At 37.7% G+C, this 15,247-nt stretch overlaps 1 protein-coding gene across 1 annotated transcript in view; it reads left to right on the top strand.

Moving 5' to 3' along the window:
* Window positions 1–15,247, top strand: part of LOC131165470 (DNA ligase 4) — a 106,994-nt gene that overhangs the window by 42,477 nt on the left and 49,270 nt on the right. Inside the window, exons 8-11 of the mRNA XM_058123321.1 lie at window positions 1,119–1,198; window positions 1,318–1,365; window positions 1,641–1,796; window positions 7,571–7,646. Of these exons, the coding sequence (XP_057979304.1) occupies window positions 1,119–1,198; window positions 1,318–1,365; window positions 1,641–1,796; window positions 7,571–7,646 (360 nt within the window). The remainder of the gene's footprint in view (window positions 1–1,118; window positions 1,199–1,317; window positions 1,366–1,640; window positions 1,797–7,570; window positions 7,647–15,247) is intronic.

Genomic DNA, 15,247 nt, shown 5'->3' with positions numbered 1-15,247 from the left:
TGTGTAAGCGTCGATTAGCAAGGAAGGAGGGGAAAGGTAAGAAAAGTTTGCTTCCTAGTCATTGCATGAACACAAATATCCAGGGAGGAAAATGTTTAAAAATAGATGATGCTGGAAGGTTTTGTGTTGAGGAATTTCAGAATTGCTATTAGATAGAGGAAAACATTTTTCAGAAGGAAAAAGAAATAGAAGAAATGTGGTATATTTGAGAGAGGACTGTTAGTATGATATTGATTTTGCATGTGATAGTGGTCTACTGTTGGATGAGATTTGTGAAAATTAGGATGATATTTTCAACTCTTATGACGCTGTTGAAGATATTTCTTATGTGCCAACTTTTCCTGCCTGAAGGTTTTTCAAGGATTTTTCAATATTTGAGGAGAGGGGATTGGTGTACGCTTGGCTGTGACTATCAACATAGAGATGGACTATTACCTACTCCAGTGGAGGAGATCCGTGCACTCAATGTTGGTGCTCAAAAATTTTGGACAATATGGTAATGTAGCTGGCTGATCTTGGGGGGAATGCAGTTCTATTGTGTGGGGCTAAAAGAAAGCTACTAAAGGTCAGTGGGAACTAGCAAGATTACAGACCTCTATCAATTATTTAGGGAAGTGCTTAAAGAGGGTTTTTCAAGCTTTGTTAATTATGGCTTGTTAGTTTTTGTTTTGCTTTTTTTTCCTTTTTTTTGGATTTTATCTTGTTTTATTTTGTTTTATTTTTTTTCCCTGCAATGAGGTCTCTTGTCCTCGCCTAGGTTTTAATTCTCTTGATTCTCTTTCTTAATATATATCTTTATGATCAAAAGAAAAGAAAAGTTGATGAGGTTGGAATGTTGCTATGCTACTCATCTTCACATCATAGAGCTGAGAGTGATGTCTGATTGCCTCTAATATAATGGATTTGAACTCTTGATTATCATGCTGTATGCTATGATATAAAGTCATTGTATATTATGTTCAGTGTTTTCTTGGAATTTGGTGTAAGAACATGTCTACCATTTGAGGTAAATTAACAATTTTTGAACCTTTGAGCCTTACTAATTTGCAGTGTATTCTGAAGTTTTGAAGCATTGCATCCATTTCAAATTAATTTGTCTTCTTAATAATGCCATCTAGATGTATACTTGATGGTGAAATGTTGGTCTGGGATGCGCCACTTAACCGTTTTGCAGAGTTTGGTTCCAACCAGGAAATAGGTTTTATACTTTTTGATCAAATAGCTTATTTTTTAGAACTTTTTATCTATCTGTTTATAATTCTAATAAGCTTCCCCCCCCCCCTCTCTCTCTCTCTCTCTTAAAAATTACATTTGCAGCCAAAGCAGCAAAGGACGGCCTGGACAGTGACCGACAGGTTTTCTTTTGTGAAATTATTTGTTATTTCTTGTTCTTGTTTATTTAGTTACCTATATGGGCAAAGTTTAATATATGTTTCTCTTTTGGTGCAGTTATGCTGTATCCTTTTTTAAATAGAATTTATTTCCGACTTTCATAGGTTGATGTCAGTGTCAAGCCTTTTTTAGGTGCTGTTGTTATTTCTGATTTTGCTAGAAAGGACTAAATTGATATAATGTTTAAATCAAATATGCAAGGAGCTGTTAAAAAATAATTTTGTTGACTTTGACATGAGATTGGCTAGATGTCGCATTTGATATCCTTTATGCCGGTGATACTAGTGTTATTCACCAAAGCTTGAAGGAACGACATGAGCTTCTCCAAAGAGTTGTGAAACCTTTGAAAGGTCGTCTGGAGATTTTGATACCTAATGGTGGTCTTAATGCTCACTGTCCCTCTGGTAAATAGCATTTTTGGCTTCACTATTTATTTTCTTTTAATATGATGTCCTGTAATAAATTTTGTTTTTTGGTATTACAGTTGTAGTTGGCATTTGCTGTTCCTGTTTACAGTTCCTCTAATTATTGAGCTTGGCAGTTACTATTGCTATTGCAGTTGGAGGTTGTGGTTGAAAAACATCCACAATTTGGAGGTTTCACCAACAGCTGATTTTTGGGACTTTATAAGCTTTTGACAACCTCCAACAGCAAAAGTTAGACCATTGCCAAGCACTTGCGTAAAAGCACTATTTAGCGTTTGCTAACCCCTGATGATTATGAAATACTTAAATTGCTAAAATACTGACTGTAACCTCCTAAATTTTTTCAAGCGCAAAAGCAAACACACACTGTAATTTAATTTTAGTTGAATAGTTTGTTTAGTACTGTTGACTGGTCAGCTGTAGACTAGCACATATATGTTGACTGTCCCAGCTTGGTGGTTATAGGCTGATCTAAGTTCAATTGTGGGACCTGAAAGCTCGGCTAGCCATATTCAATTTGTGCTTTCTGTTGTCTTCTTCTTCAGCTTTTTCTTTCTTTTCTTCTCTTCTCTTTTTCTTGGGGGAGGGGGATAAGGGGTTTAAAGTATTATTAAGTTCATAGCAATTTCCCAATGTTGGTACACTGCACAAATATGCATCTGCATGAATGTGTAATGTTTGAAGCACATAGAATATGCTGGAATGGCTGCCAAATCATTATATTCTCACACTAGGACAATGATGAAAAGCTGATGAGTTATGGCAGTTGCTTTTATGCATGTGTTTATGTGTAAAAACGGTAATGTTCTTTCTTTGTATTTCATTTTATTTCGCTTGCTCTGATTTTTTTTTTTTTTTTTTTTAATTTTTTTTTGTTAGCAACTATTTTTCCCATCGTTTTGTATCTTGGAGAGCCTTGACACGTTGTATTTTTCTCTTATTTTTGTATGCATTGTAGTTGTATTCTTTCTTTCTCCTATTGTGTATTGTGCTCGTGTCACTTTCATATACCACGACATGCATATTGCTGTTTCTACTATACACAAATGAATGTTTTAAGACCTTTTTGACTATTAAATTGTTATCAGAAACATCTGTTATGATATGATGATCAGCACTTTATGTCATTGCACTTTTATTTATTTATTTGTTTATGTATTTTCTTTTGGCATTGTATATTCTATACCTTGTTGCATGTCCTGTGTGATTGATTTGTGGCTCTCTGACTTTGCATCTAAAATAATTTCTGGGGATGAATGCCTCTTCCTCTTTATGGCTCAGTGTCACGGTCCGACTATTTTCACACCATTGTGAAGGGCCGTGCGGTGCTAGCTAAAACACTCTTGTTTAACAAGCCAGCCTATTGTTTACCAACATTCATTCACGAAACACTTTCATTAGCATTTAATCAAATGGCAGCAGAAACAGTAAACATTCATGAAAGCCGTGGCAAGCAAGCAGTAAACATTGAAGCAAACGTAATTCATTAACTACTCCTCCGTTGACATCGTGTGTTTAGCGAGGGAGGCAAGTAGGCTAAGCACGTTGACAATAGCTAGTGAGTTTTACAATGACTAATGAACACTCACCCTTCCCTAAAGAGCTTTCTAGGCCATTCCCGCTCTAGTACTAGGAAACATCAAAGTGACCGAGGAGTCATACTGCCTTATTTGGCATACAAAGACACTACCAGCAGAAAATAACCCTACACTAGTATTTACATGATGGAAACCCATCCCAAGCACATGAGATAAACGGTCACAGGCAAGCATAATGCCCTGAACAAGCTTAGCTCGTGACATTCTCCCCCATTTATGCGGTCAATGTCCTCGTAGACTTTTGCGGTAGGTACACTTCAGGTTTGTCCAAGAACGGTTGAACATCTTCCGCAGAAATCCAGCTAATTTCTTTGTCATCACGGCATTTCCACTTCACTAGGAACTTCTGCCACTTCTTCCTTGAGGATATGAACTTTCTGTCCTCAAGGATCTCTTCAATTTCACGTTTGTCAGGTTGCACTGTCTTCAACTCTGCTCTGTTGGACTGACTTCTACTCAAGTCATTGGTGTTGGCGTTGAACGGCTTAAGGCAGCTGACATGAAACTGTGGTCTTCTCCCCTGATCTGCCCACTTCTTTATTTGCTTAGAAGTTTTCTCCAGATAGGCTCGGGCAAACTCTGCATTCTGTCTCCATTCTCTAGTGAAGATGTATGCCCTGGGACTCTTTCGTTTGTACGGCTCGCTCACTGTGTGAGGTAACAGCGGGAGTTGGCTTGTAACAAGCTCAAAAGTGCTTTTGTTGGTTGTTGAGCTCCTTTGGGCATTGCCACAGAACGGAGCCACATCAAGTAGTTGCACGCCATTCTTCTGGTTGTCGTTGAAAAAATGGCACAAGTACTCATCTAGCATCTCTCTGAATCTCTTCATCTGTCCGTCCGTTTGTCGGTGAGATCTCGAAGAGATGTCAAGATATGACCTGAATATCCTAAAGAATTCTGTCAAGAAGTTGTCAGTGAACATTGAGTCTTGGTCACAAACAATAATTTGGGGAATACCCCAATATCTCACAATAGTCACAAGGAACAACTGTGTCGTCTCCCCTACCGAACAGTACTTCGGTGCGGCCATGAAAGTACCATACTTCTTCCGCTCTCCCTTGTTTTGTTGGCAAGTGAGGCAAGTTTTGGTATAATCAACCACGTCATCCCGCGTGTGCGGCCAATAATACCTCCCCAGTAGTCCCGTCATTGGAGTTCTTCACCGCGAATACCCCTTAACGAACTTCCTGCAAAATTTAGTAAGGCCAAGAAAGGAACGCAACTCCTTCACTATTGTCGGGATCTTTCGTTCTTGAATCATCCTTACCTTCTCCATACCCCTCTGGATACGACCTTGTTCAACCACATGACCAAGGAATTTGTTGCTCCACTGAGCAAAAGTGCACTTCTCTTTCTTCACATACAAACTGTTTCCCCTTATACCGTTGAACACCTCCCGTAGATGCTCTTCATGTTTCTTCTGAAATAACACCGATGCTCCCAGCGGTGTTTTGGAAGGGCGAACACATCCCGCTTCCAATCTATCAAGCCGTTTCCCAAACTCTACTATCTCTGGAGGCGCCATCCTACATGGCCCTTTAGCAGGTGGTTTCACTCCTGATAACAACTCGATCTCATGCTCCACAGTCCGTCGTGAAGGCAAATTGTGAGGTAGCTTATTTGGAAACACCTCCTTATCCTCATCCAACATTGCTTGGATGGTCGTAGGCTCCAGTTCTTGGCCTACTTCTTTATCTACCACCACCGTGGCTAGACGTGTCTGCTCACCCTGACCCAATCCCTCATTGAGTTGTAAGGCTGAAAGGGACTTCCCGTCCTCTCATTTCGTTGCAACGACTTGCACCATGCACGAGTGATCTCCCATCAGACATAGGGAACCAGCCGAAGGCATCAACACTGCCCTCGTCCCCCATAGGAACTCCATTCCTAGAATGACTGGAAAGTCATCCAATGACATCGCTGTGAAATTCGCATGACCTTCCGACTGTCCAAGCTTCACAGTCACTTGCTTGGCTACTCCCAGAGTAGGCTGGACTACAGAGTTAACTGCTTTCATGCGTCCTGTATCATTCTCTAAGGATAAGTTGAGTCTCCATGCTTCTAATTGCGAAACAAAATTATGAGTAGCCCCCGTATCCACCATAGCGCAGGTACTCTTTTCATTTGTCCTCAAGTCCACAAATATTAACCCTTTTGCTCGTGTAACTTTCGGTGTTTTTGCCTGCTTTTCCAATGCGCTCACCAGCCGCATTGAACCCACCCTCGGGGCATTATCCTCTTCCTCCTCGCTTTCCAACTCTTTTCCTGAAGTGGAAGGCATTGAGTAATCCCTTGTGTTGACACTCACTCACTCTGTGAGATCCACCACACAAGTAATACGAAATTTTACCCTTCCCCTTTCCATTGGGTGTGTTGAACCCTTGAGACGACGAAGCTTCCTTCGAGGTTGATGATTTAGAGTCGGCTCCCTCACTCTTGGGTTTGCCTTTCTTGAAAGACTTTCCACTGTTTCCCTTTCCGCCAAACCGTTTGGACGAAACGGTATCATCACCAGTGTTGTCAGTCAAGCGTTATGCAGCAGCTTGTGCAGTTGACAAGTCTTGAGCCCTTTGCCTATGAAGTTCAGTTCTTGCCCACAGTTTCATCCCCTCTAGAAAATAGAACAACTTGCCCTTCTGTGACATATCACGAATATCCAACATTAAAGTAGAAAATTGTTTCACATATTCCCTAATCGACCCCGTATGCTTGAGATCTCTCAGTTTTCTCCTTGCATTATACTCAACATTCTCAGGAAAGAATTGGGCCTTGAGCTCTCTCTTCAAGTCTACCCAACTATCGATTACATAGCGTCTAGTTTCAATCTCTTGGTACTTGGTACGCCACCACAGTTTGGCATCACCAACCAAGTACATGGTGGCAGTATCCACCTTTGCCTGTTCTGAGGCCATCCACACAACGCGAAAGTACTGCTCCATATCAAACAAGAAGTTCTCTAACTCCTTGGCATCTCGGGCACCCCCATACGTCCTGGGTTCTGGTATCTTGGTCTTGTTAACTCCCGGAGTGTTGGAGTTTCCCATAGCAATAGATTCACCTTTGCATCCAGATCAGCCATCCGTGATTGCAAAGTTTCAACTGTATGGTGAAAGTCCTCTGACATGTCGTCTATCAAACTTGCTTGATGTTTTTGTGATCCTACCACTTCATCAACAACCTGTGCTTCCAGCACGCTGATCCTCTCAGCATTGTTTGGTGTCATGGTCACTTACCAAAAATTTTCAAATCCAACAACGAAGGCAATCGAATTCACGTAGCAACTCAACCTTGGGCTCTGATACCAAGTGTCATGGTCCGACTATTTTCACACCCTTGTGGAGGGCCGTGCGGCGTTAGCTAAAACACTCTTTCTTAACTAGTCAACTTATTGTTTACCAACATTCATCCACGAAACACTTTCATTAGCATTCAATCAAATGGCAGTGGAAACAGTAAGCATTCAGGAAAGCTGTGGCAAGCAAGCAGTAAACATTGAAGCAAACGTAATTCATTAACAACACCTCCGTTGACATCGTGTGTTTAGCGAGGGAGGCAAGTAGGCTAAACACGTTGACAATAGCTAGTGAGTTTTACAATAACTGATGAACACTCACCCTCCCCTAAAGAGCTTTCTAGGCCATTCCCACTCTAGCACTAGTAGACATCAAAGTGACCGAGGAGTCATACTGCCTTATTTGGCATACAAAGATACTACTAACAGAAAATAACCCTACACTAGTATTTACATGATGGAATTGCATCCAAGCACACGAGATAAGCGGTCACAAACAAGCATAATGCCCTGAATAAGCTTAGCTCGTGACACTCAGTCACGTGATTACTTATTTATGTACCATCAAATTCATTAATGGACTCCTGCTTATCATGGTGGTAGGAAATCATTGAATACAATTTTCTGTTGACCCAGTATGCGTGTACAACTTTGGTTTATTTTTTGTTGTTCCCGCAGCATGGAGACTGCAGAATTTTATTAGTGTCTGGTTATTTTTGTAAGGATTCAGTGGTCGTCTCTAATTTTTATTTTGATTTTGAAATTATTATAGGTGATGACATTTGTTTCCCTGGCATTAATTATTTTTGAGAACAATTATACATAAATAACCATTCAATTATGCACAAGTGGTTCATTGACAGGGGAACCGTGTTGGTCACTCATTGCTCATAACATGGAAGATGTTCAGAGGTTTTTTAAAGAAGCCATTGAGAATAGGTCAGCATTCTATTCCATTTACCATGGGGTTTAAATTCAAAATGCTATTCTTGAAATATAAGGTAGTCATTTGTGATCTGAGCTTCACCAGTCTTTGTTGTCATTGCGAATGTTGTGCTTTGCCTAATTGTCAAAACAAACGATAATTATCGTGCTATAGTATTCCATTTGTTAGTATTTATTTATTATTTGTAGTATGGATATGGCATTTATGACAGATTATTTTATCGGTGAAACAGTTGTTGAAAATTGAATTTAATGTTTTCTCCACTGCTCTAAAAGCTTGATATGTTTTGATAAATAAATAAAAGGGTACTGTTATGGAAAGGGATCAAATTTTTAGGTTAAATTGTGTAAGGTAGACTATTCTGCAGAATTGAGAAAAGTTGGAACAATCATAGTTTTAACATTTTTTTTTCTTTATTTAGTTTGTTCCAATTTGTCAGTCTTGCTGTTTATACATACGCAGTTATATTACCATGCAGGAAATTACAGGTTTGTTGTGTCTAGAGTTTAAAACATTGTATTTGTCAAATTTATGCTTCATTATTTACAAAGAGCTTTAACTACACATGCCTATCAAATAGTAGCCAATTATACTTGCACATACCATTTGAAATACCCTAGCCCTATGTTTGGGAGCATGGTATTTGGACCTTCGATTTGTAGACAAAACGTATTACAAAAATATGTTGAGTTTCTACCAAAACCATGCAAATCCAAGTCGAAGTCCCAAAGAATCCATGGTCCCAACACTACCTAACCTCTCACGTCCATCACATGAACCAAATCTGAAAACCAAAATTCTTTAAATTTTTAATTCAAACTGGCTAAATTTTAAAAATAACAAAACTAAACTAGCTGAAAGCATGGTTTTGTGGGGTAATTTATTTTTAGCCAAAGGCACACCTCAATATTTTTGTTTAAAGTTTCCAAAAAATTAGATAAACAAATTTTGAAAAATTTTGAATTTTTATGGTGTTTTCCAATAGGGCAAGTCTTCACTCAATTGTACAGGTAGTAACACAGTAACACTTACACATGGTTTTTAGGTTTAAGTTACGTAAACAACCTCTCCAAATGTAGAAGTAAAATTGTGTGCATCATGCGCTCTCCAACCGTGTTGTGGCGTGGGAGCCATGTGCACGAATTGCTGCAATTTTGCAGTTTGTGTTTCGATATTCTTTGTCATTTTATAAGAATATGAAGAAGAAAGTAGGAGAGGAAAGAGAAAAGGGGTTTGCTGGCAATGCTCTTATTGAGTGCTTACACTATGTTTGACAATTTCAATGTCATTGCCACCCCTTCTTCATCGTTGTTGTCGTCACTATCATTGCCACTGATTCCTTTATTGCCTTCCTATTTGTACAATAAATATCCCCACTAATGTTGCATGGGGATTTTAAAGTAGAGGAGCCTCTTCTTATAAATATTAATATTGATTAAAATTTTGTTTACTTATTGTTATACAATAACTTGGACTTATTTCTTTACACCCTTTCCCAAAAATACTTTTTCTGGTGATATATGTATAATGATATTAGGAGAGAGGATAAATACAAGGAGGAGGATAATGTATAGAAGAGATAGGCTATTTTAGTTATATGGTGTAAGTGGGGGTATTTTTGTCTTTGATTTTTTTATTATTAATTTGTAAGAGGGCAGACCTGGAGCTGAACAAAAGGCTCTAGGAAACTGCGTCTCTTTTTTAGTTTTTCCCTGTTGCTTCTTTTCTTCTCTTCTTTTCTTTTCTTTGTCTCTGCTCCATATCTCTTTACGACATGTTATTAGAGCGTTAATCTCCTCTAAATCTGATTTATGTGAATTGTTTTTAGATGCTCTATTTATTGTTTTTTTCTCTTTTCTTCCCTTAATCAGCTCTCAAACTTGATTTTCTGGTTGGTTAGGGAGTCATATAAGGACACATTTCATCTTGGTTTGGTTGTGCAGCATCCTTGGTAGTGATGCGTGTGTTCGTGGTGATTTCCTGGTGTGATGCGTGTTATGCATCACTGGTTGGTTGTGGCATGATAATGCTGTGCGTTTGTGATTAACTGCTTGCAATCTTGTATCAGTTGCTGGTGGTTTCGGCCGGTGTTCAGTCACTCTATTTTCCCTCTATTAGTGAATCTTCTTTTACTAAACATATATATATATATATATATATATATATATATATATATATTTATATGCAGAGTTAAAGCAGATTGGGTAAAATGGAGAAGTGCTCCAAGTGTGCTCTGTGATCGTAGAATACCTTTAAAATTGAAAGGAAAGTTTTATAGGACAGCTATAAGACCAACTATGTTATATGGATCAGAATGTTGGGTAATGAAGAAACATACTATCCAAAAAGTAAAAGTTGCTGAGATGAGAATGCTTAGATGGATGAGTGGGATAACATTGAAAGATAAATTAATGAATGAACATATTCGCGATAAGTTAGGTGTAGCTCCTATAGAAGATAAGTTTAAGGAGGGACGACTCAGATGATATGGACACTTGTAACGTAGGTCACATAGTAAACCAGTGAGGAAAAGTGAGTTCATTACTGTTGAGGGCATTAGAAGGGGTAGGGGTAGACCTAAAATAACTTGAGAGGAGATAGTGAGCAAGAATTTAATATCCATGAATCTGTCAAAAGAAATGGTCCATGATTGTATTAATTGGCGGAAAATGATTCATATAGCCAACCCCACTTAGTGGGACTTGAGGCTTGGTTTTGTTGTTGTTGTATATATGTATGAAGACTATTTCCTGTTCTTGCTGGCACTCACCTAGTTGCTGTCAGGCATCAGACCTGTAGCTGCTGTGCTGCTAGGATGTTTTTTAAGTGCCTGCGGGGCTGCTGTGGGCTGCCCAAGTAATTCCTCCTTGAATATTGTGTCTTCAGTTCTGTGGCCAAAGCAGCCTCTTTGAAGTTCCAAAGTTCTGCTTTGTGCTTGTTTGCACTATTTGATTTTGCATTGTTGCTGTGTTCTTCATTCTTGACAGGGGTGTACTCGGTTCTAAACAGTTCAGAGTTTCACTCTAAACCGAAAATCAAACTGAAAAATCAATTTTAAAAAATCGAAAACTGATAACCATGGTTCGGTCGAAATGGTTACTGACGGTTTATTGTTTTGGTTTGGTTTTACCATCAGTTAGTAAAATTATTGATTTCAAAATATGCTAAAATAAGATTGGCCAAGGAAATTCAAAATTTTCCTTTAAAAGGATGCCCATACCCATGCTAAACTAGCTGGCGCAGCTCAGGCCCAGGGAGATGGCGAGGATATGGTCCAAGCTGTCATTTTATAAAGGGAAGATGGCTCTCACTTTTTGTTTTCAGCCAATGTAGGACAAGTACAGCGTGCATAAAGTGCTCTGCTGTGCTGCACAGCCTGCACTTCCTTCAGAATAATGGTTTCATTGGTTTGTGAAGAAACATGGGAATGGAAAGGGAAGTATCATTCATCCTAAATCATTTATGGAAGAGAAAATAATGCTCATCCATCCGTAAATATTCCATTGCAATTTGAAAAATATTTGACTTGATTATTCTATCAAAATATTATTTAAAGTTAAAATAAATAATTTTTGATAAATAATCTTCAGAATTGACAGAAATAATTGAGAACTAATATAGAACATAATGTATGAAATTTAAATAATATACATTTATATTTTGGTTTTCAGTTTGTTTTCACTTGTAAAATCGACACTGAAATCAAAGACCGATTTTCTTGAAAATGGACAAACCCAACCAAAAAGCCTAATCGAAAAACCGAACCCAAATGTCATACGGTTTGGTTTCAGTCTGGTTTTCGGTAACTTTTGTCACTCCTAATTCCTGATATAGTTGAGTGCTTATTGTAGTGTGTTGGGGGTGGTTTTGATGGTGTCTACAGAGAGAGCTTTGACTGACATTGTTAATGCACAGATGCATAGCCTCCAAATTGGTTGGATCTTGGGTAGTGTGTGTGTATATTGACTGGAAAGGGAAGTCCAAGTTAGGGGTACCAAAATACTGAAAAACAGAAAACCGGCCCGAAACCAGACTGCAATAAGTTTCGATTTGGATTTTCGGTTCTCGGTTTGGGTTGCTGTTAAAAATAAAAGTTTTTAATTCAATTTCAGTTTCTGTTTTTAATCCAAAACCGAACTGAAAAATAAAAAAAAATCGAATTATATATATATGTATATATATATATATATATATAACACGAATTTTGCATATAAAAATTCATATATATATATATATTTCTTTCATAATTTATTTATAATTTACAATTGTAAAAAAAAATTTCATTGATGAATTTGATTTTAAAAAATATTAGGGGTTGTTTGATATCAATGTTAAAAATTATGAAATGAAAATAAAAAACCAGAAACATAACTAAAAATCGAAAACCAACAACCTATTTGATTAATAGTTTTAAAACTAAGGCAAATAAAAATTTTGATAAAACAAATGCTTACTTTTGTCCTTGAATCAAATAACAATTACAAAACAATAAAAGTATAAAATAATATAAATTAAAAAATACTATAATATAAATTATTATAATTGTTATAATTAATTATTATATTTCAAAATTCACTTTACAAGAATAGTGTTATTGTGTATGACAATTAAAATATAGTAAAAAAAATTTTTTCAAGGGATTTTATTATTTTATAATTAAGTTCATGTGATCATTTTATTTTAATTCTAATTAAAAAGTATGGGTAAAATGAAAGATTTAATCCACAAAAGTTAATTTCAGATACTAGAACATTATGGCAATAGGTTCCCAAAAACAATTGAGAACCACAAAATTTGTTTCTCAGCTTTTCAAAAACAGGTGAAAACCATAAACAGAGAAAAAACCGGCAATGTAAACAAACACATTTTCATAATATTTTCTTCACTGTTTAGAAATGAAAACAAAAAACTGAAAGCAGAAATGATACCAAACAGACCCTTAGTTATCAATTGTTACTTAGCAAGTATATCTTCGGGGAAAGAATGAGCTTTGATACAGGTGGGAAGCCTTTCCCAACTTACAAGTTTTCGATGTGGGACAAGGAGAGTCATGTTCAACTCTCAGCTGCTAGCCTACTCGCAATTGCTCACCCTGTTTTGTCCCACACCGGGTGTAGGACAAACCAACATCCGCCCAGCTGCTTATAAATAGTTGATGCCCCAGTAGAAGCACTTTTGCTTTCCACTAGTGGGCCTGCAAATTTGTAAGGCAGGTCTGCAACTTTATTTATCTGCTGTTGCAGCAGTGCTGAGAGCAGTAAGTATGAACTTTGTTGCCATTATTCATTAATCGGTTTTAGAACCGAACCCCAACCGTTGCACCGCAATTTATTGCCGGAAAACCATCGGTTTTGGTTTCGTTGCAGTGTCATTTCCAAACCAAGTTTTTTCCAAACAGAATCAATTTGAATCGATTACACCCCTAGTCCAAGTATTTGCTACATTCTCCTCCATCTCCAGACTCCAAGGATTATGAAATTGGATGAAAGAGAGTGACATATTGCTTGTGTGGTGTGGAATAGCATGGATCCACAAATTGCTGCGAATGCGATGTTTTGTAGAATAATCAAGGGGTGTGAGGTGATCTCCATGAAAACTTCTCTCAAGATAAAAAACAAACTCGTGTTTATGACCTATGTGAGAAGCTTTTCAAATATGACCAAAAAGGTTGTTCCACTAGTGAATATATTATAGCACTCTCAAGGGCATGTGGGAGGAACTCAACATCTATCAACGCTTTAGCTCCAACATTAAGACGATTAGGAGGCAAAGGGCAGAGTTTTTCGCTGCCAAATTTTTGGTTGGGTTGACTCCAGAGCTTCAACCCATTCGTGATGAGATTCTTGTAAGTGAATCTATACCATCTATGAATGAAGGTTATGCTAGAATCCAACGGATCACCAAAATGCCTCCTAGTATTCTTCTCAGGCTTCTTCCCATTCCCATGATACTTCAACCGTGGTTAGTGCTGTCTAATTGTGGTCAAGGAAGTATTGGAGGATGAGGACGAAGTTTGGATGGTGATTGTGGCAAAGGTAGTGTGTCAGGACAAGGAGTATGTTTTTCTTACATTCGGATGCAGTGCGGCATGGACAATCATACTATTGATCGATGTCATGATCTCTATGAAAAACCTACTTGGGCCAATAAGGCTCTTGCCGAGGGTGAATCTATTGTTGACACTTCAAGTGTGTCACCACTCCACTAGGGAGTTGACTATGTTATCTACCGTGTCATGAGAGGGGCATAACAATCTTGTCCACGTGGTTTAACAACTCCAAATACAATCTTCTACAACTTAGTGCTAGTGTGGCCCATTTAGGTGCAATCTGGCTTCTTGCCTCGTCATCCTACTCACCATGCATTATTAATTCCGGTGCCTCCTCCTATATGATAGGTAGTCCTAATTTATTTCCATCCATAAAACCCATTAATTCACACTCCAAGGTTACTAGTGCTGATGTTCCAGTTGCGTCTTTGGTTGTGGCAATATTCTTTCGTTTCATTCTGTTCCTCTTTCTTTTGTGTTATATGTGACTAAATTTCCGTTGAACCTGCTATCAGTTAGCTAATTTACTAAATCTCATAATAGTTTTGTGACCTTCTTTCCTTGTCATTGCATTATTTAACATCTTCATACAAAGAAAAGGATTGGTGGTGGGCTTGAGAAGGATGATCTGTACTATGTTGATAGTGGTGCTGGTAGGCCCAGCTCTTGTTGTACTAATTATTCAATTCCTAGCCATTGTGTTTCTCTAGATCAGTGGCATGCTCCTTTGTGTCATCCATCACTTCAAGAACTGCAACAAGTTTTTCCTATGTTCATGTCTATTTCTTGTTTTGAGTGTCTTGCATGTCAACTAGGAAAGCATTCCAAGATATCTTTTTCCTCTAGAGTTGAGTCTTGTAGTAAATCATTGTTTTCTCTTCGTTCAGATATCTTGGGGTTCATGTAGAGTCAAACATTTTATTAGTCATCAATATTTTGTCTTTTGTGGATGATTTTTTTTATAGGACTTGGATTTAACTGTTAAAAGACAGTTCTGAATTTCTTAATGTGTTTACTCAATTCTACGAGGAATTAAAAACCCAGTTTGGCATTAGCATTTAAAATTTTTAAGCTGATATTGACTTGAATTTGTTTAAAATGAGCTTCAATCTTTTTGCTTGGTCAAAGGATTTATTCATGAAACATTATGTGTATGTAGCCACAGCACAATGGAGTAGCTGAACAGGAAAAATAAACATTTACTTGAAATAGCATGGTTTCTACTCTTTCATATGCATATTGCTAAAACCCTTTGGACTGATGCTCTTCTTACAGCCTGTTTTCTGCTCAATTAGATGCCCTTGTATGTTCATGTGGGACCAATTCCCTTCTATATCATGTACCCATACATGTTCTTTGTTGTGCCTTGTATTTTTGGGTGCATATGTTCTGTTCAGGTTCCAAATTATGGGCAGGACAATTTCTCTCCTTGTGCTGTAAAATGTGTTTTTGTTGGCTGCTCAAGAACACAGAAAGGGTATAGATGTTATGATCTCCACATTGGTAGGACATATGTTAGTGCAGATTTAACTTTTATTAAGAGGA

The sequence above is a fragment of the Malania oleifera genome, chromosome 10 (assembly GCF_029873635.1).
Source record: "Malania oleifera isolate guangnan ecotype guangnan chromosome 10, ASM2987363v1, whole genome shotgun sequence".
NCBI classification, from domain to species: domain Eukaryota; kingdom Viridiplantae; phylum Streptophyta; class Magnoliopsida; order Santalales; family Ximeniaceae; genus Malania; species Malania oleifera.
Note: the sequence above shows the minus strand (reverse complement) of the source record. Positions and strands in the feature narration are given on the sequence as shown.